The sequence below is a fragment of the Crotalus tigris genome, unplaced genomic scaffold, assembly GCF_016545835.1.
Source record: "Crotalus tigris isolate CLP2741 ecotype Arizona unplaced genomic scaffold, ASM1654583v1 scf7180000020943.996319, whole genome shotgun sequence".
Classification (NCBI taxonomy): Eukaryota; Metazoa; Chordata; class Lepidosauria; order Squamata; family Viperidae; genus Crotalus; species Crotalus tigris.
The window spans coordinates 652501-675506 of NW_024098271.1; the positions used below are offsets into that span (position 1 = coordinate 652501).

Here is a 23006-nt window from a genome sequence, read left to right on the forward strand (position 1 = left end):
TCATGGCTAAGGCAGGACTTGAGCTCATGGTCTTTTGGTCATCTCATGAACATTAATTGCAACTTTTAGAAAACATATACTTAAAAGTAGCTTTGCAGATATCTAACAATGTCCAAGTTTCACAAAAAGACCAAAAAAACCAAAAACAAACCCACCAAACAAAAATTCAAAACACCCTACAATTATTTCATAGTACAAATGAAACACTAGTTTTCATGTGGATTGATATGATGTATATCGCCTAAGACCAATATTCAGATACAATCAGTTATGGAGACTAAATTGTTTCCCAAAAGTCCCCTCCCATAATCTTATGTCATTTGATATCTAAAAGTAGTTTAATGCTTCACTCTCCCTTTGAAAATGAGTATATTCCTTAAGAAAAAGCAGTAATTTTCTTGCCAAAGTAAGCATGCTTTTTTCCCTCCTGAATAATAAATGGAGGAACCAATGGCACTTTTGAGAAGAAAAATATAGCAATCTCTTTCCTCACATTTATTTTCCTTTTCAAATCAATTAGCCTCAGAAAATTGGTCAGAATCATAAGGTCACTGTCCATCTTTTTCAGTGTATTGTATAATCTTTTCATTTAGTTTAAATAATTGTTCCTAAATGTGTCCCCTCCAAAATATTTTCCTAAAACAGCTGCTGAATGAGCAATAATAATAAATAAGCTGTACATAAAGATATATCATATTCACCATTTGATCTACACTTGGCTATTTTTTCTTATCATGGCAAGATAATTTGCTAGATTTGAAAGAAAAGCTGAATGCTGAAAACCAAAAAAAACCCAAAACAAAACAAAACACCAACCCACCACATATGTAGAAACAGAAACACCAAGCTGCAGAACAGATTTCAAGGCCATCTTTATACTTTGTAACAAATTGTTGGTTTTAAAACCATATTGAAATCAATTTTCCCATAATGTTAGTGACAAAATTCAGTCATTTTGTCTGTTTGTTTGGAACACTTATATGAATGAATGAACATATGAAGATTTGGAATTGGAATTAGGAGCTGCCAAGCTCTTTGTGACCCTTACACAGAATAAATAGGTTGCAGTATTACAAGGTCACAGATGAGTAAAGTTCCTCTTCACTTTCTATGCACATATAGGCAGAGTTTATTCTGTTGTGAATACAAGTGCATTCTTTATGCTCTCATCATATAAGGGCACAGCTGCTTTCTATGTGTGTTCCATGTCAGAATAACAAGGACACACATTTACATATTGGGTATTATGAGTGCTGCATTTTTATATATCCTTGTTTTCAGAAATTCAGTGCACATCCATCTTAAACTGTATCAGAACAGCCATTTGTCTAACAAAAAGTAATCATCAAATCAACTTTCAGTCCTGCTGTATGTGCCTGTCTCTGTGTTAACCTAACTGGTATACATCACATTGCTGTGATGTGACAGAGCTTTATGGAAGCGTAAGAGTCAATTTATTTTTTTAATATTATAAAAAATCCTATAGGATGTGTTCCCTTTATTTTTTTGAGCAGTATATATATATATAAAATTCCTTTCTTGCAATTTCATCAATGCTTAAAATATGTATAAAATTGTTTTTTAATTAATAACAAAGAAGAAAAGGGGAGCAAAATACAAAACAGCATTATAGTAATGGAGATGTATACATAAAAAGTGTTCTAAAAGACTGTGATAGAAATACAAAAAAAAATACAATATGTCATTACAATAACAAACAGTTAGAATTCTATATATACTTTTCTAATAAAAATATTATTCAAATATGTATGCATTTCTAATACATTGATATAACCATTGTGTTTTTAAAACACCATCAATGAACCTCTTCCTATCCCAGGATTTTGGTAAGGACTTGATAGGTGGATAAAAATGCCAAATTCAGTCTAAACATCTGACCAACTAATAATAGAAAAGACATGTATGAGCCTTGTCCTACCTATATGAATGAGTATTATATATGATTTATACTGAACATTAGTGACATGAAATAGAAGATTTGGGATCAATATAAAAATCTATGATACAAGAGGTTGAGATCAAAGTAGATATTTAAAATGTATGGTAGTAATGTTACCATAAATGAGGTGCAAATGGAGATATTATTATCTCAAGTCACTTCAAAAACTATTACTTTTTGTCATAAATTATGCTAATGGTTCCAGGATTTGAATAATATTGTGATAAATGATAATTTAATATTCCTTAAAATTCCTTTCTTTCAATTTCATCAGTCCATAATCTGCTTTTTGGCTTCAATGTTTGTATTGTTTGGTATCATTATTACAGGTAGCCCTCAACTTACAACCAGTTGTTTAATGACCGTTTGAAGTTATAATAGTTGAGAAAATATTTGTAAAGCACTTCCAATGTCATAAAATGTCTCCTGTCCCCCTTGGGTGCTTGGCAACTTGTTACCAAGCACCCTGTGAACATGTGGTTCCCCTCCCCCCCCCAAGCCAAAATGTTGCTACCTGCTGAAGGATTTCCCCTCCGCTCCCTACACAAGGAAGGGTGTGTGTAAATCCTTTGTCAGACTGCAAAAGGAAAGTTTGGATCTTTGGAACTTTGCAGAACTTCCCTTCTGTGGATGGAAGGGAGGGGAATTCCTGAACTGGAGAATTAGAGAAATAAAGTTTGGATTCTGAAGATCCGAGCTCCATTCCTGCACTGTTCAGGTTCTTCTGTGCATGGAAGGGAACTGCCTTTGTCAGGCAGCTGTTTTCCTCTGTCTGTTTACACAGTCGCTTAACAGCCGCAACTATAAAAGACAGTACTGCAGCCCTTAAGCCAAGGTATGGTATGGGTAACTACTTAGCTATTAATGAAATGATAAGTTAAGGAAAAGTAGTGAATTAATCAAACAAGGGTACTTTAATCAGTTTCAAAAGTAATTATACCAAGGAATAGAAGTTGCCCATCTATTTTTGATAGATTTATAAAAGCTGAGGCTAAACATACTGCACATAATCATATTTCTGTCTCCCTGTTTATCTGTTTTTTTAGGGCCGCTGGAATGGTTTGACAGGACGGATTTCTTTCAACAAAACAGATGGTTTAAGAAAAGATTTTGATTTGGATATCATCAGCCTGAAGGAAGAAGGAATGGAAAAGGTAACCAGTTTGGTACCACTGTATTCCTAATATGACTCAAATGGTACAGTCAGCAAGACTGTAGATATTTAAAGGCCTAGTGGACTACAGGTGGATATATTGCTACCTATACCATAAGCTGACCAAGTCACATTGAAATGAATATTCAAGGCCTTTCTCATAGCAAACTATGTAAAAAAAATTTTTTCTCAAATTGAAAAAAATACTGCTATGGACCCATATCATATTATTAAAAATCATTTATATTGGCAGCAAACATAAGAGAATAATGTGTTAAAATGAAATGCCATAAAATTGGAAGACTGCTATTGTTTTCTTCTGAAAAAGATAAGATAAGCAAATTGTGTTGTTTTTCTTATTCCATATACTAATATAAACAAGTTTAGATATAAGGACAATATCTTCCTTTAGCACTTACCATTATGCCAGGTAGAGACCACAACTATTTTAAATTGCGCCTACATTCTACCATCATTCTTTAAATTATTTTTTAAATATATTCCCTGCAGCATTATAGACCATAATATTTTTAAGCAGGTTAATCTGGAGACGGCTCTATGTTATTCACAATTTGAAATGGGGATAGTAACATTTCACAAATGCCTTATTGTGAACAATTTTCACAGTATTATGCATGGGCTTAGAACTATCCCATCCATTTCTGTTATCCTAAAAAAGAAGGAAATGTTTTCATTTTAAAGAAAAGTAAATTTGATAAGCTTTGTATCAAGCTATCCTAAGAACATTGGCATCCTCTTGAAAGAATCTTGTTTTTCAGAGGCTTTGTGCAAGATCAGCAAATCAAATAAATTTGTTTCTATATATAGAGAACATTTTTTTGAACAATGTGTAATGTAATGTAATAGATTTCCAACTTTAACTTATCTTTTCTAGTTGGTTTGCAAATCCTCTTTTTATCTGGAAAAAATGATTTGTGCATTCATGTTGTTGACTTTTCATCTTAAGCATATGTTTCCCTATGAGAATTCGTTATCTTTTCTTCTTCCTCAAATTTTCAAAACTATTATAACTATCATAAACAAAATGATAAGAAAACCAAAAACGTTTTTTTTACTCTTCCAAAATAAGAAAATGACTTTTGGAGTATTTTGCTAACACAGTAAAATCTAAGACAGGACATTGCTTTATAGTCTTATTTTCTTATTTATTTGTTACCAAAGTGTTCCTTCTATGTTCTCTACCAAGGTTAGAAGGAGACTTCTCTGGGCTCATGGTAAACCCCACATCTCATTGTATGTGATCAATAGTACCTATATTTGAGGAGCAGTACTGTCTTCTACCTGAAGCTTGCATACACAAGTTGCTTTTGGAGACAACAGGAAGCAATGATGGCACAGTACAGGTCTGGCCTGCAAGAATTAATAACCACTAATGGACAGCAAAGAGTTAAGCATTTAGGTATCTCTTTGCTATTGTTTAGTGGTCCCCCCCTTGGTTCTCTGATCCACTCATTGGGCCACGAAAGGAAATACTGAAATTATTCTATGCTGGCTACAGCAGGCCATGATCTGGTTTGTTATATTGAAAAGCTATCACTTTTATAGTTCTGCCATTGTTCACCATCTTCTCTTTGAAATTATTCACAAGGCTTTCAAGAAAGCAATTGTAATAGAAGATAAGGCTCCTCCATGCAGCCCTATCTTGACGGTGGGTTTTTGTTTGTTTGTTTTTTTAAAAAGATGCTTTTTAGTGTATTATAGCGCTTTTCCTCAACTGGTCCAATATGCCCCAATGTATTTAAAGCTTCTAAACAAAAGGTTGTTATTTATACTATTACTCCTACCAAATTCAGAGAACATCCAACACAAGGCACAATATGGTGTGTTGTTCATCCTTTTTAGATGGGCTTGCAAGACTTGATATTACTGTCATATGCTCTGCATTATCTCACCTATTTGTGTTGTATGCAATTCTTCGTATCAAGGTCATTGACATAGGCTTCTCCAGAGGGGCTGTCAATTGGCACAAAACATAAAAGTCACTTCTTCAATGAAGCAGTACTGAAAAATGATGCATAACTGATCTTTATTAAAAAAAAATACCAGGTATAGGATTAATAAGCAATAAGTTCTACACATTCTTAATTTCCTGAATTATTGTTATACATATCTCATTCATCTTTAGTTCAATCTGTTTATCACAGAAATGTGAAAAGGTATGTGAAAGGTTGACTTTATTTTCATGCTCTGTCACGCACTGCCCAAGAATAAGATCCAACTGGACACTAAGATTCAGTGTTCTAAGGTAAGATCCATTATGGAGTGATCCCAAACTTGGATCTCGTCGTGAATGGAATCACTTGTTTTATAAGAAACTTTGTAACATACTTAATTATGTATGTCTAATATGTGAGTTCTCTGCATATTTGTTCTGTAAATGCTAGGACATAACACCCTTCAAAATACAGTATTTCCTATCTTCTCATATTTCTTTCCATTTAAAAATCCCCTTTTACAAAAGCATATTTTATGTTGTGAATCAGTAGACGTTTACAGTATAGATAAAACAGAAAATATTTCCTATTTCCTACATCTCTCTCTACTATCTAATGTTCAGACCAGTTCAGAGGATGCCAAACAATGCTTTAATTTTGTAAATGTTTGTGCTACTCAATCCTATTCTGATTTCGCATTGGAGTTCTGAGGATATTGAGAGTTTCTATCAACAAATACATTTTGCATTTTGCATTTCTTTAATAATTTCTGAAAGGCCACTTAAGTGGATTTTTGTCTACAAAGGTTAGATAAGAATATTTTTTTGCTAATATATTAGGTTCTTCTTTGATTGACAGCCTGGGTTTGAAACCCAAGCTGCTCTCAATGGGGTGAGCTCCTGATACTTGCCTGAGTTCCTGCACAGCTAACAGTTTGAAAGCATGCAAGTACAAATAAATTAATAGATTTTACTGATTTGCGGGGCATATCTTTGTTTTTCATTACTCCATTTGTCCAGTAATGTGAAGATTTATGGAGTGTAACCTATTTTAAGGAGTATTAGCAATACTGACGTGTGTGTGTGTGTGTGTGTATGTGTGTGTGTGTATGTGTGTTTCTCTTCATCAGCCAGCTACAGAAGGAAGATAAGAAACAAATAGGTCCTAAAAGTTAAATCGGAACCAATATCAATATTTTATTGTTTGATGTTTTCAGGAAGCTTGTTGATCTGATCTCGAGATAGTGAATTCAAAACAGGAGGAAACAGTTGTTGGTCAATTTGACATCAAGCAGGAATTTTAAGGGGGTAGCTCAGTTTCAATAAATACAGGAAATATTTATTTGTTTTGTTATTTGAGACCTTTTAGATTTAGTATGCTAGTAATTTTCATGCACTAAAATTTTAATCTAGAATTATGTGTATCAAAACTAATTGGAGACAGAGTCAAGTGTAGAATTATAATCTCTTGGACAGCCTAGCCTTGTTTCCTTTAAATCTACAGTATAGGATTAGATGTGATAGAAAAGACACTTTCTACTTTTGTGGCTGACTTAATGGAATAATTTATTTCATATATTTTGGGATAGAGAATGGTATAGTTCTTATTTGTTGCTGCTCAACTGTAAAAGTAGCCAATTCCATTTCCCAAAAATTAATTTTAAAGACACTTCTACCTCGTATCCCAGACAGTGAGCTATTTCTGTGATTTTTCCTTTTATTGAATAGTTTCTGAACATCAGCTTTTTTAACCGGGGGTTCTGTTTTAAAAAGACAAACTTTAGCTGATTCTGCAAGCATTCTGTAGGCTAGTTAAGAATGGAAAGCTTCTTGAACTGACTCTGAGGCAATTTATCTTTCAAGCAGGCCTAGAGAAAAGAAGCCATCAGAGCCTATATTGATGAAACTAATAATAAGTAAATGGACCAATAATAGGTAAATGGAATGTGTGTGAGAAGTTGCAAAATACAGAAAAAGTTCCTGATCTTGGTGTACTACAACTTGAATATATGGCATAAATCTGATATTTTTTTAATTTAAGAAAAAAGACTGTGTGCAGTCTGGAACGGTTTCCACCTTGCTTCCCCAAAAGGCTCTACTTGCAAGGACACTCTTCACTCTTATGAATATCTTATTTATTTCACTATTTCTGTAACAATATACACTTCATGGTTTGTACCAATTGACAGCACTAGTGTGAAGTTATCAAATTGTTTACTTGTGACATTCGTCTTTAATATAAACCTTGCAGAACTTCCTACAGCTCATGCAACTTTTATTTTTAATCAGGAGCTAAATATGATAGTTCCTACATAATTAGAAGCTTTATGAATTTGCAAGAATGACTAAGAACTAAATGCTAAAAAAATCTGAAACAGGTGACTTTTTTTCACCCAATGTAAGTATTTATGCACATATCTTCCTGTAAAACTTCTTACAAATATGCTGATATTTTGGCTCTTTATTATTCTCTCAATACCAAAGAATGGATCCAAATCATTATAACTAGTTTTGAAGAGCTATGTGCTTGCTATTTCAACTAATGTATATGCCATTGGCTGAATATTTATTGCCACTGATACTATTAACACTAAATATTCTTTGAATTGTTGAATGTCATAATTTAATAACTGTTTTTTTCAAAGTGACATTTATTTCCCTTCAGCTAAATAAAGCAAAACTTATTTGCATCTGTATTATGTTTATAATGAATCTCTTTTGAAACAAATATGGAAAAATTAATAAAAATGACCCTTTGAATTTAACACAAACCCGGTGTGTAATAGGTAACCTGTAGATTCTTATAAACTACCTTGAGCATTGGAATATACAAAGATTTATATAAACTATAAATCAATCATAAATCAAAGAAATAAATGTATTAGCAATACACAGTCTAATTACTTATTTTCATGCTTTAATTTTAATAAATAGAATGTGCTATATGTTTGAAAGGGAATGGATATATAATACTTTTTTACTTACATCTGTGTTTAATAATATATGTACAAGCGAAAAATGGTTGCTTCCAGTCTATGATCATTTATATTTACAGCTGCCCAAATGCATAAATATATTGTAAATTTAATTGATATGCCTTTATATCTAAGAATTGGTGTAGAATACTAATTAATTATCAAAAGCCACAGCATATTGTGTAGGTAGACAAGGATCTACAATACCCGAAACTAGGAATTATCCATGATCTTGTGCTCAGGTTCAAAGGTTACAAATTTGAAATCATATGCTTAACCTTGGATGCATATACTGGATTTTGACATTCTAAACCCAAAATCAGTCAAATGTATATAAACTGAATAATAGGTATATTGATCTACATTTGAATCTTGAAACCAATATCATTCAGATATGCCACTTTATTGTAATGCTACAATTTATGTAACATATGCATAGATGAATGTAATAGATGGCCGTGCCCACATACAGCTCCATATTTGAAATAGAAGCATCAAGTCTGTTTTATGTTATTTCACAGCGTACAAGTTTTTACTCCTCTGCAAACTACCCTTATTGGCATATTTGCATTGTAAAAATGATCTTATAGACTTCAACTTTCCTTATAAGAAATAAGGGTTTGGAAGTCTCTTTTGGAGTTTATACAGTTCCACTTTCACATCCCTCACAAATACACACATAGCTAATGCTCACAATTATATACAATATGGAGAAATCTCTGCAAAAATAAAAGATATGTGTTCAGGGCAAGAGACACGAATATTTTATTTTACCAAATTACTTTGGTAAAGCACTGCATGTATATCTGTGTGTACAGGCTGAATGGACAGAGATCTTTCTTAAACCCTTTAAATGTACATCCTTCACAAACACTATATTTCCATGAGGTGACATCATGCCATAAGTTGATATTCATAAATTTTTCAATAAGAGATCCATATATAAGCAAAACTACCAGGCTATACTATTTTATCAAGATGGACTTTAGAATCCCATAAGATTAGATCTGGTTTTGGAATTAATAGTGACCATATAGTCCAGTTTGAACCCAGTTCAGCATTGTGGATTCAACTTTACTTGTTTATCCCCTTCTCTCCTTATTTTGGAAGAGTGATAGACAAGGGTAGAATCTTTTAGCATACATACAGTAGTATCTGTATATCCACAGTATTCAAATGTTATACTTCTCACAAAGTTTTATTATGTGGTACATACAAATTGGTTGGAACTACATAATCAATGGAAGCTTAATTCAATTTCAAATTCAGCCTTACCTGATGTATATTCCTTAGCTTGATTCATCTCTTCATTTAGCTACTTGATTGATCAGCCAACTTTTTTCAATAGAAGAATTAATTAATTAATTAGTCAATTATGTCAAAACCTGGCTCTAGTTTACAACAAAAACTATATAACTATTAAAGTGAAAAGAATTGTCCAAATCATTCCTGTTACCATATATGATCATTGTATTGTAGTACTTATATATTACAAGAATAGAACAGGGGGGAAAAGCTCAAAATGCATTTTGTGAAGTTTTCTGAAAGAAAGGGCCTAAAGAAAAATGCATGTGAAGAAATACGGGAAATTGAAATAAAATCAACATGAAGGCATTTCTAATTTAGATAGATGAAAGTTCAGTACTATTAATTATTAAATCAATAATGTCTCAATCTAGCAATAATTAACTCAGTAAATCTTAATGCTATTAGAGAATTATAATGACAATCTATGTATACAACTATAGTAGTTTTGCATTTTATTTTTAATGAAGAATTGTTACGTGTTCTTTTTTGTTCTTTTATAAATTAAGGCTGCTGGTGAAGTGTCTAATTATTTATATAAAGTTTGGAAGAAGGTTTGTATCTAGACAAGCTGTGTAAGGAACTGTTGCTTCAAGTCTCAAACTGTCCCTTGGGATTTTGAAAAATGATATTAAATTGCAGTTTAGAGACAATATATTGGAATGTGTTTTCCTGTGCAAAACAGATTTTTGAGCATATAGGAAGTCTTGCTACACAATAGACCAGGATGAATATATAATAAAGATTATTACAATTTAGAACACAATGATATTATCAACCTGGTTTAATCCAAATCCTAGTCAACCAAAGTATTAGCTGTACTGCCAAAAATCAAAATTAAATTTTCATTGTGCTTTATGAATGAATAAAGTTCTCCCTCTTTCAAGGATTTGTAATGGTAAATGAAAGATTTAATAAAAAGGGTGCTAAATGCATTTCAAGATATTGCTTTACCATCAATTTGTACTTTATAATCATCTGATCCTTTAATTTGTTTTGGTGAGCACTGAATGCAGCTACAAAAAATGTTTTGATCAATGCAACATTGCTGTAGATGATACAGAATAGTATTTTTGGCTTATTATGGACTAATATAATATATATTCATGTGCGTGTATAAAAACTAATATCAATTATAATATAGATGTAAATTATTTTTGATCAAAGAACATTTCTATCCATGTAAGAGGCATATTGAGTGCTGTTCACTGGAACGACAAGTAATGCATCCATAATAAATTCCCATACATATTGAAAAAAATTTCAGTGTCATTAAATAGAATCACTTCCTGTTTCTTAAATCTCAGAGTGCTTCTATCACATGTTTTTGTACCACAAATAAATAAATCAGGAAATAAAGGTTTTTTTGCATAATGCACCTATTGGCTCAGTATACTGTATTTAGTTTGAGTTGTATTCCTAATAAAATACCTAATTATTAAACTAAAGCTAATTAATAATAAAGAACAAAAAATTATTTAAAGCTGAATGCAAAGATTCAATTTGGTAAATGATTCAGATCATTTGGAGTCATTAATGAAGGCAAATAAGTCTGGTTTCTTGAGGCAAAGCCTTAAATTCAGAATCAGAACCAATTTGCATACTCTTAATATTTTTATTGTCAGTGATAACTATCATTCACAATCTGACATGTAATAATATATGTAAATTAATTTAATTTAATATATGTGAATTAATTTAATTTGGTACTTATTCAATTCATGAGTTGGGAAGTATTTCTCACATAATACACTGTAAATTGTCACTAAACTGCAATAAGTCTGAATTCCCCCTAGTGATGTGATCCGTGATGTTATTCCTTCAAACACAATTCTGATCTTTCATTGCTGTAAAACTAACTAACACTGTGATCCCACTAATGTTAATGTATTGTGGTTCTATTTTTATTTTCTACTGTTTGTGACTGTGCTGGTTGGTTTTAGTTTTTATACTGGTGTTTTTTTGTTTTTATACTGGTGTTTTTATAATTTCTCATTGCCCACATTTCAAACATTCTAAAATATTTTAAAATACAAGGTGGCAATTTGCAAAAGCATAGAATCTTTACATGCAGAAGACTGTGGTTCTATCACTGCCAGGGTATCCCTAGGTTTGGACCCAGCAGAACAGCAAATCAGACTCTTAAGGAAGAGATCATGAGAGAAAAGGTATACTAAAAAATGTGCCTTTGGGTAGAAATGGAGGGAAGTAGAAGTCTAGCTTCCAGAGATGGAGAGAAAGAGGAAATAATTTTCTCAGCATTCTCAATAACCAGTAATCTTGTTGAGTCAGTATATCTCAAGTAGCTGGGAAGCATAGATCTGAGATTTGCTGTGGTGGTCAGCACCAAAAAAATTAGAAGATTGGTCAAGGTTAGTATATAGCATCTTCTTATTTTTATGACTTTACTGCTCAGAGAAAGAGGACAACCATTAATTTATCATTCATAAAGGAACTATCATTTCAATTTTCCTTTTCCATTTTGGATGAGATATATGAAATTTGGATTCCATCAATATCCAAAGGTTCTCCTCTCCCTGGTTCTTGTATAATGGTATACTTCTCTGGGGAAAAAAATGAAAATATTCATAGGGTATCTTTTCCTTTCAAATAACCCTACTTTATGATATAACAATATTCTTAGTTTTAGAATCAATGTTGTTGAATTGATTTCTTTATAAATGCATATAATAATTAAATAATTATCTGAAAAAATGGCACTGTTATTCTGGATTTGTAGAAGTAGAAAATAAGTATAGTTCTGCTTTGAGTTTGCCATCAGATTTTGATACTTGAGAAAAGGCCAACCAACAGATGGAATATAGCTTAATCTTATTTATAACACCATTTACTAATTCAGAAAAAATATCTCCACATAACTTGTTACCCTTGCAAACCATCTTTGGCCTTCTCCCTGACCAAGCAAGCATTCCTTTGTGCACTGCTCCTCTTTCTCCTTCTGAGAATCCCATCATCTGTCTCCAGTCATAACTTTTTTTAATATTCTCTTTTTTCCCTCTCAGTTCATTCACATGTTCTTCATGTATTCATAATTTCTGTCTATCTGACTTAAACCATCCCTTTTTTCACACTGGCCACTCATTTTTATATTTATATAATTTATATTCATTCATCATCCATTCATTTTTAACCATGGATAACATACCCATTATCATCACATTCACAATATTTTTTTTCTTTCTTGTGACATATCTAAGCCTCACTTCCAGAAACAAGGGAGACAGAAGCACACAATTATATATCTTGATTTTTACTTACTTTGACACACATTCACCCATGTCATCAAACTACAAACTTACTTGTTATTTTCCTAAAAGAATTTGCACATAGTGTATTAAAATGTCTCTATCTATATCCCCATCATTAGTAGACACTTTTCCAGGCCATTTATTTACTTGTTCCAGTTTATGTATAACTTGTGTGCGTATTCAAATATACACACACATTCACATTTCCTGCCAGCATAACATCACTGCAAGCATTCTTTATACATTGATCCATAAATACATTAAACAAGCCTTATCTTTCTCCCTACTCAGTGTTTAATTATTTTCTAAAAATGCAATTTACTTTCATTCATATTGTACTTCTATTATATACTACTCTTATGCTGTTTAGCAACAATCCTTCAACTCCATTTTCATGAAAAAAAATCCATTATTTAATCCTGCTTATCATATACTTGCTCTAAATCAAACTAATTCAATTATCTATCATTTGTTGAAGAGCAAAAAACACAGTTCAGATTGTACTTTTTCAGTCAGAATTCTGCCAAACTTAATGAGTTCAAGCTGTTCCAGGGGAAAAGAAATTCAAAATCTGATTCCAATCTTACTTCTGGCCTCCCAGCTTCAATCTTGGAATTAGATTACTGAATTGCTAGGCATTCCAGACTCAGGATGATTCACTGTCAGGTCTATTTGTAATAAATTAAATTGTCAACAAGGTGATAGTCCCAGTAAAACTGTGAGTTGTAGTCCCACTAGGCATGATAGCTGACTGGGTGGTTTGGGGCCAGTCATTCTTTCTCAGCCCAATTTACCTCACAGGATTGCTGTTGTTGGGAAAATAGGAGGAGAAAAGAGTATTGGTATGTTCACCATCTTGAGATTGTGTATTTTTTTCTAAACTTTGTAAAACCATGGAGGCTGCTACTGGGAGTGAAAAGTGTCATTAAAGTCAATCTCATATTTAGACTGATCCTCAGATGGTAATTGGTACATCAAACAAGAAATCTTTTTCCTGGTATAACAAAACAATCATCTTCACCTGAAAGAAAATGATAATAATTGAGCATTCTCTGTAGTAGCTCCCCTTTGGAGTAGTTTTTCCTCCAAAGTTCCCTCCCATCTCCATAGCTTTCAAGAAACAGGTAAAAACTTATATATTATGCCCCTACTTTCTATAATTTCAGACTTTATTTTATTCATTATTTTAATTACCTTTATTGTGATTTTGCATTCTGTTTTATTATGCAAATTTTATAAGCTGCCTAAACTCTGCTTCTTCATTAGCAGACATACTGTATAAATAAAATTAATAAATCTGTCTATGGTTTATGTATTCCACCTTGTAACATTTTGCTTCATGTGAGGGAACAATAACAGCATTCTTCTAGGCATCAAACATAGATACAGACTTGACATACATGCTGAACAATCTCTCCTTAAGAAAAAACAATCCCATATTTTAACATGTCTCCAGTTACACTGTCAACACATGCATCTTTAAATTATTTTAACCTTCTCACAGTATTTATGACTATTTTCATCATTTTGTTTTGCCATTATCTTTTACAGAATTCATTTCAATTCCACTCTTTGACATACCACCATGCTAATCTCTAATGTACTTCCAGCATTCTGAAATCATTTCATTATTTTTTCTTAATTATATTCATTGTGCTGGAGGAGCCTTGTGTTGCCCTTCCCATCCATTTTCTATTTTTTTGCAGTTTTACTGTCTCTTTTATTCTAATAATTTCTTGACAACTATATTTTCTTCTATACATACATTGTCGAATCTGATTGATTTCTAATGATGATGTTTGTTATTTGACTCGATTTATACTCAACTTTTTTTGTGATCAGTCAAGACAGCCATTATGTGCTTTTCCTGGTGAAAACATTAAATAATGATATTTTTGAAGATCTACTAGTGTCCTATGCTACGTTCAACAAAATGTAGATTCAACGGTGTCCTATATGACAGACTTAAATATAATTTTTGGTAAGCTTAGAAATGAATCTGTCTATCACTGGCTATGTCAGTAAAGATCTTATATGTCTAACAGGCATGCAGTATTTAAACATATAAACTATAAACATGGTCAAGCAGGTGCTCAATGTGTTTATGGAAGAGATATGTCCATTGTCTAATTTTAGCATTTGTAGTTTTGCCTCCCAAAAGTGATTTCATTAATCTGCTCTCGCTGTTGCTATAGGCTGATCCTTGATGGATCTGCTTTAATGGTTAATCATGAACTATTTAATTGTCATTTTTCACTGTAAGTTTCTGAAAACATTTCTGTTTTTCTGATTTCTTTCTTTATGCCTTGCTCCAGTTTTTCTTCTAACGCTTAAAACCTAGGAATAATTTTGACAGATTAATTGCCCTTTCTTATGTAGTTTCCCTATTTGCTAGCTAACAAATGGTTATTCAACCTGTTTGTATTTGAATCAGATCTTTAAAAATTCACTCACTCACTGAAATATGACATTAATGAAATCATAGTATTAATCTTCAAAATAAATATCAGTCATAGAAAATTATTCCTTTCGTCTGAACGAAAAGACCTCCAGTCCTGTTATTTGGCCTCCCCTGCCAATGCAAATAGTGCCCGGGCTGGATCTCCCTTATCTACTGTATAGCCAAGAATAATCACCTCTTCCCTTAACGTTACTTAATCCTCCCTGAAGCTGGTGTTTACACTACAAAAAAAATAAATAACTGCCAACTATAGTATAGTTCCTCTGCTACAGTTCCATTAAACTCCATTACAATACCATTAAACTTAAAGATGAAATGATGACTATGCCATTCCCATTTTGTAATTTCAATTCACACAACTAGATATTGTCATGTTCCCTTGAAATTCTTAAGGGCCAAATCATTTATAATATTCTGTGAATATTATTCAAGACCCTGAGGATGGGAAATCATCTCTCTCTTTTTTCATTCAGCTTCAATTTTCCCATTCAGCTTCAATTTTCCAAGTGTCATTGGTCAGTGATCGTTTTATTAATTCAATCATTAGAATAGTTAAGCTATAACTGTTTTCAGCAGAGAAGAAGGATTAGTGATTATGCCTGTTAGCGTACTCTTAGTGTGTTTTATGAAAATAGGTTTTCATTTTCCATTTTCAAAATATTCATTAAGAAGACAAAAGCAATATGTAAAACTCATGTATTCTGAGATAAAGTAATCCTGGTAACTAATATGCAACTAACATCACTCCCTTTTAATTAATCCCATCTCAACAGTGTATTTCATGTAACTGATTGTGTTGATAATTCATCATTCTTGTAGATTGGTAGTTTCAGGTATGTCCGGTCCATGCCTTTAGTATCTGTCATGGCTGCTGTTTTAGTCTGCTGCTGTGATGTGAATCATAAATAAAATTTCCACAATAGATCTGTAATACACATTCATTTGTATAAAGACATTTTCTTAACATTACTGCTTAGCAGTCATATATCCAATTTCTTCTATATAGATTGGGGTTTGGAACTCAAACCGTGGCCTTAATATGACTAACAGCAATAAAGACCGGCCTACCAATATAACAGATTCATTGGCAAACCGAACACTCATAGTCACCACTATTTTGGTAAGTTTTGGCATATTTTCTGGTTATTTTCTGTCAGTTGTCTTTATTTTTCTTACAGGTAATATTTGCTTTGCTAACAGTCTATCTAATTAAAAAAACATTTTTTATTAATCACAAACCTGTATTTCAGAGGTCCCCAGTAAAATGTACTATAGTAACAGCATCACAAGAACTGGGGATTTAAATAGTGTAAGATAAGCCCTTGTAGATGTCACACACACAGTTTAACAGCACATATACTCTGAGGTAATCATCTAAATCTTGTCACAGATGAAATTGTTCTATATTTTATAAACCCCACATTTCTCTTCATATTTTTCTTCCTAACTTCATTGTGTTTCCAAATAATTTTAGCCAAGTTCACTTATTTGTTTAAAGCAAATGCATTATAACATAGAAATAGTGTTTGAGTCTATGATGAAATCTGTTCATGTTTTATTTCAAAGACAAGTTTGAGAAAGCAATCTTGAGAAGAAAATGAAAAGAAATAGACGTGTCTGTATTGTACCTCTGAACAATAGTGGATATTCACTATATATAAAATTGAGGTTGACAGTCTGATGCCCAGGAATATCTATAGTTGCTATGTCCATTTAAAAAACAACAACGAATTTTAAGATGGTCAATAATTCATAAATTATCCTACTCTTAAACGATTCTCATATATACCATGCTCTCATCAGATTTTGGCTATTTTAGAAGTTAACCTATTTTATTTATTATGTTTTTAAAATGAATGAAATCACTCAATGGTATCTAGGTCCTAAAAACATAACTTTCCACAATGTCAAATGATGAATCCATCTAAAACAACAACCTTAGATCTTTCATAAAAGATCAGTAATTCTTAATATTCTTTTTTCTTATGACTGGGGGAACTGACAGATTAATATAGGATTTTCCATGTTATTTACCAGAGTGACATGGATGCACCCTAACCTGTGTGAGTCGCCACATGCTGCTGCATCTTAGGCAGCAATATGTCCTAATACCACAATACTAATATTAATCTTAGAAAACACTATCTCAGTGTTTTCTATTTAATTATCTTACATTATGTTCCATATACAACTAGGCAAAAAACCTCAAGGTGGTTTTGAGTATGGAGTTTGCTCTTGTCTAATAACTTGGGTCCAAATTACCAGACTGTGATCCTAGTAACTGTATGATTTAGTACACACTAAGATTTTCCGTTGTTAGTTTTTAGTGTGTGAACAAATATATCAAGCAGTGAATCCTTGCAAGCTGGTTTTCTTTTTACCGTCTTAATCAGATTTAATTATGTGATGACCTCAGAAAATAAATCAAGCTAGCATTAATGTTTTACATAATTGATTCAGATAAAATGGATCAGAGGAATGCTGTGGATATAATTTACTTGGACTTCAGTAAGGCATTTGACAAAGTAGATCACAACCTACTACTTGACAAGATAGAAAAATGTGGGTTAAACAGCATTACCACCAGATGGATTCGTAGCTGGGTGACCGGTCGTACTCAGCATGTGGTCCTCAATGGAACCACATCTACATGGAGAGAAGTGTGTAGTGGGGTGCCCCAGGGCTCTGTTCTGGGCCCAGTGCTCTTCAACATCTTCATCAATGATTTGGACAAGTGGATAGATGGGGAACTCATCAGATTTGCAGACAACACCAAGCTGGTAGGAATAGCCTGGGCTTTTTTTCTCATAGGATGCCCAGAAAGGAGTTCCAGCACCTTTTTTGGATGGAACCTTATAGGGTAGGCAAGGTGGGTTGTATGACGTGTGTGAGTTCCGGCACCTTTTTTTTTTAAAGCACTGGGAATAGCCAACACTCCAGAAGACAGGCTTAAGATACAGGAGGATCTGGACAGACTTGAACACTGGGCGCTATCTAACAAAATGAAATTCAATGGTGAAAAAAGTAAGGTTCTACATTTAGGCAAGAAAAACCAAATGTATAGGTATAGTGTAGGGGGTACCTTGCTCAATAGTAGTAACTGTGAGAGGGATCTCGGAGTCCTAGTGAACAATCATTTAAATATGAGCCAGCAGTGTGCTGTAGCTGCTAAAAAAGCCAACACAGTGCTGGGCTGCATTAACAGAGGGATAGAATCAAGATCATGTGAAATATTAATGCCACTTTACAATGCCTTGATAAGGCCACAATTTGAATACTGCATCCAGTTTTGGTCACCACGATGTAAAAAAGATGTTGAGACTCTAGAAAGAGTGCAGAGAAGAGTAACAAAGATGATTAGGGGACTGGAGGCTAAAACATATAAGGAACGGTTGCTGGAATTGGGTATGTCTAGTTTAACAAAGAGAAGGACAAGGGGGGACATGATAGCAGTGTTCCAATAACTCAGGGGCTGCCACAAAGAAGACGGAGTCAAGCTATTTTCCAAAGTGCCTGAAGACAGGACAAGAAGCAAAGGATGGAAACTAATCAAGAAGAGAAGCAACCTAGAACTAAGGAGAAACTTCCTGACAATTAGAACAATTAACCAGTGGAACAACTTGCCTCCAGAAGCGGTGAATGCTCCAACACTGGAAGTTTTTAAGAAGAGACTGGACAGCCATTTGTCCGAAATGGTATAGGGTTTCCTGTCTGAGCAGGGGTTGGACTAGATGACCTCCAAGGTCCCCTCCAACTACTACTACTACTACTACTACTACTACTACTACTACTACTACTACTTCTTCTTCTTCTTCTTCTTCTTCTTCTTCTTCTTCTTCTTCTTCTTCTTCTTCTTCTTCTTCTTCTTCTTCTTGGTATTATTATTATTAAAATGTTGATATTAAGCTAAGCATCTATACATTTTAGCACATGACTAATTTTTTTCTGTATTTCAAAACTAGCTGGTTATACGAATGTCTCATGTATTTTTATACAGGAAGATCCCTATGTCATGTACAAGAAATCTGACAAACCTCTTTATGGTAATGATCGATTTGAAGGTTACTGCCTGGATTTATTGAAGGAGTTATCAAGTATTTTAGGCTTCATCTATGAAGTAAAACTAGTATCTGATGGAAAATATGGAGCCCAGAATGACAAAGGAGAATGGAATGGGATGGTCAAAGAACTCATAGATCACGTAAGATTGAATCATCATCTTGATCATTCATTTCAGCTTGCACTGATCACTAACAGAAACACATAAACTTACACTGATCACTGATCACAGAAACATATAAAATACTAAACCTCTATACCTTTTTTCCTCTGTAGATTATAAGAACAAAATTTAAATGGAGAGATTTTTTTTTCGCAGAAACGCCTATCTTAAAAATTTACATGCAATGCAATTCTCTTACTGTGAACCAAGCTATCATGTGATGCTTAGTAAAGCATGTATTTTAAGAACTCTGAACATCCTTTATCCTTAACTGCAGATATAGGAGGAAGAAATGACTGACGGCCACTTTTCTTCTTATAATTTTATTCACCTTAATGGTTTCTATTCCTTGCTTCTCTAGATTAGAGATGACCAAAATGTTGTCCTTCATATCTTTCTGGACAATATTTTGTATTATCCATCAGTATTGACTGTGCTCCTTATAGTTGAGTTAACATTTGGGAAGGAGAGGCTATATTCATTCACTGAGCATAATGTTTTGTATTAGCCCATTCCTTACGACATGAACATTATGTGCTGTTAGAACACAGACAAAACAGCCAACTTATATATGGATTAGGAGGCATGAAGAGCTGTAGAATCAAATCTAAGTAAACTGTAGTTTAAATTTATATTTCTATATGAAAATTTCCCTTGAAAAACAACACTTTGGAATCTCTCAGTTTCACTTTTTCTATTACACTTAATGGATTCTGCATACTCAGTGTTTATCAACAGCACTTCATCATAACCGCTCAAGAGTCACCTAAAAGGATGAAACACTAAATCACATACAGTAATCATAAAATACATTATTTACAAAGCATCCTTGCTCTATATGTTTTTGAATAAATAAAAGGAAGATAAGTGTGCCTTCTTACAGTGATTTTCTGGAAGTAAGGCCCCTTAATGCAATGGAACTTACTGCTGAATAGACATGAATACAATAATTTTACACATTTCCATTCCTTTCTCAACAAGCTTTAATGAGAAAAACATTTTTGTTTGAAATTTATTGACCTTATACCAGGAGTGTCAAACTGCCGGCCCACTGGCCGGACACGTCACACGGAAGCCGCGCCCACCCCACTGCCAGCAATGGCAAAACCATCCTGATATGTTGTGCGATGTCATGTGACATCACAAGTTTGACATGTCTGACCTCTACTGATGCTTGAGAGAGTAACTGATACAATAAAAATATGTTTATTTGTTTCTACAGTGGAAATGAGTAGATAATTCTTTAATTTGTATTCCCAGAAAGCTGACCTGGCAGTTGCTCCCCTCACTATTACCTACGTAAGAGAAAAAGTTATAGACTTTTCAAAGCCATTCATGACGCTGGGAATCAGTATTTTGTACCGGAAGCCAAATGGTACAAATCCTGGGGTTTTCTCCTTTCTAAATCCTCTTTCTGCTGATATTTGGATGTATGTGCTGCTAGCCTGCCTGGGAGTCAGCTGTGTGCTCTTTGTCATTGCACGGTGAGTTTAAAAGCCCCACTTGTGTAATAGCAAAATACATCCAATCCTCTGCGTGACACCTCTGGACATGTAAATTATTCCTGGTTCAGAAATGATAATCTAGTTATATTTTCTGCATCACTACTTTCTAATAATGTGATCTGCCAAGCTGAATACTGTAAAAGCAAGTAATGGAAGATAAAGAATTTGGGAAGCTATTGGAATGGCTGCAATCCATGCAGAAAGAAAGGAAAGAGGCCTGCTGGATCAGGTAATAAGAGCTACAGTAGCTAGTCCAGGATTTCATTACCTGCCACGGACAAGCAAGCACACAACTAAAGGTTCAGTTAATTTCTTTGTACCATTGTCTGGGTTCCATTCTTTGTATTACTACCTTCTCAGGTTAACACTTTATTTCATGGTTTTCAAATTATATTCCAAGGAACGCTTAGGTTCAAAGGGATGGATGACAGAGATTTCTAACCCAAAGCTTAAGAAACATCCCATAATAAGGTTGTGATATTTCCTGTTTTGTCTAGATATTCTTGCCTCTCATAACAGAAATGAACAAAAACATCATGCCAGCTCAGGTGGAAGATGTTTGTATTCTTACTTCCTTATCCTTACTTCTCCCTATATATCCCATGTTCGCTAGCATATTGTCCCCAACAGTCTGGGTCCTCATTTGAACCTCATAAACTTATTTATTTAACAAAATCTCCAGCAATGTAAAGTCCATCTTGAAAATGTATTGCCATGGAGAGATTGTGGAAGATTAAAAGTTTGAAAGCTACTGAATAAATGTGAACAAATAATTTTAATATGGTAGCACTGAATGAGCACAGGTACTATCAGGCTATTATTTTTTGGCAGACCAAATTGCATATTTCATGTAAGGCAATGAAAGAACATTTGTAACAAAATATCTTAGACCATTATTCTACTTAGCTCTATGTGTCAAAAGCAAGGCAAGTAGTGAATTAATGCCTTGATTTTCATGTAAATCTGATACAATGCTCTTGAAAACTACCATTTGCAGCAATAAATGCTTATGAACTATGATCACTGTACTGTGAATCACAGATTTGACTATTTGTAAATCAACAACTTTGCAATGACTAATAACCATCTGATCATCATTGCCAGATTTTTTCCCCCTGTGTAATGAGGCAAGACTGAAAACTATTCTGTTTTCCCACTGAGAAAGATGGATAAAAATCAGCTGCCTGGAACCTTTGCTAACAAGGGCTTGATTCCACATTGAAAAAGTCTAAAATGAATAATAATCTCAAAAAGGTTGCCATGCCAATTTGCAAAGCACTTTAGACATTTAAATTGCTTCTTACAAAGTGTGTCCTGGCAAACATAGGAATTTCCCAAATAGACTTTTTTTTTCAGAGCACAGACATAAACTTTTCATTAAAAACCCCACCTGCCATATCTCTGACATGGAGTGGGTTTTGGGATATGCAAATACTGTCCAAAAAGTAAAACTGGTATATTTAGTGTTTCCTTTCGATAATGGATGAAGATTGATCATTTTACAGTTTTCAGTAGATAAGTAAAGTATTCAATGAGGCTAAATTAGAAGCCTTCACATTATGTTCATTCTTTTTTCTAAATGTTATGTTTAATTATCTTCATAGTTAAAGATTTGCAATTATATTTATGTGATGTAGCTACAAAAACAAAAGGCAGCTTTAGTTGATGATACTTTTGTTCAAGGATTTCTCGGTCATCAAGTTTCTTAGTTTATTTAATGTCCTTATCCTTCCTGTGAAAGCTGTTTTCTGAAAGTCCTTCATTTCTAGCCCCTTATATGCATTTTGGATTCTATGTATAAAAAAATGTATCGAGAAATGGAACATAAAAGTAATTCTTCTAATAACAAATATATCTACTGATTGCATATTCAAATGATGTAAAAAGCAATAGCCTTCTATTCATACCTTCAAATTGTCCTACATTTCATTTTACATAAGGTTGTCAAGATTATAATGGATTAATAGGCTCTGCTATGGAGAATAAATGAGTAACTGTGAAATTAGTTTTAAAAAATAGAATTAAAAATATTTTTAGAAGATAGAATTTTAAAACGGCAGAATTAGAACATAAGATGTATCGCAATTTGAGACATTAATTGATAATTTACCTGATGCCTTGAACTACAAGTGAAAGTTAGAATGTATTACATCCTGCACCTTATGCAAAACTTCATATTGACATTTTCTTAATACCTCCAAA

At 33.2% G+C, this 23006-nt stretch overlaps 1 protein-coding gene across 3 annotated transcripts in view; it reads left to right on the top strand.

Annotated features, from left to right (window-relative positions):
- GRIK1 (glutamate ionotropic receptor kainate type subunit 1) overlaps positions 1–23006 on the top strand; it is a 154621-nt gene that overhangs the window by 106989 nt on the left and 24626 nt on the right. For 2 of the 3 annotated variants that reach the window (XM_039368872.1, XM_039368873.1), the window contains exons 8-12: positions 3007–3114; positions 9857–9901; positions 16084–16197; positions 19075–19278; positions 20560–20783. In XM_039368872.1, the coding sequence (XP_039224806.1) occupies positions 3007–3114; positions 9857–9901; positions 16084–16197; positions 19075–19278; positions 20560–20783 (695 nt within the window). The remainder of the gene's footprint in view (positions 1–3006; positions 3115–9856; positions 9902–16083; positions 16198–19074; positions 19279–20559; positions 20784–23006) is intronic. The other variant, XM_039368876.1, reaches the window with a different exon arrangement.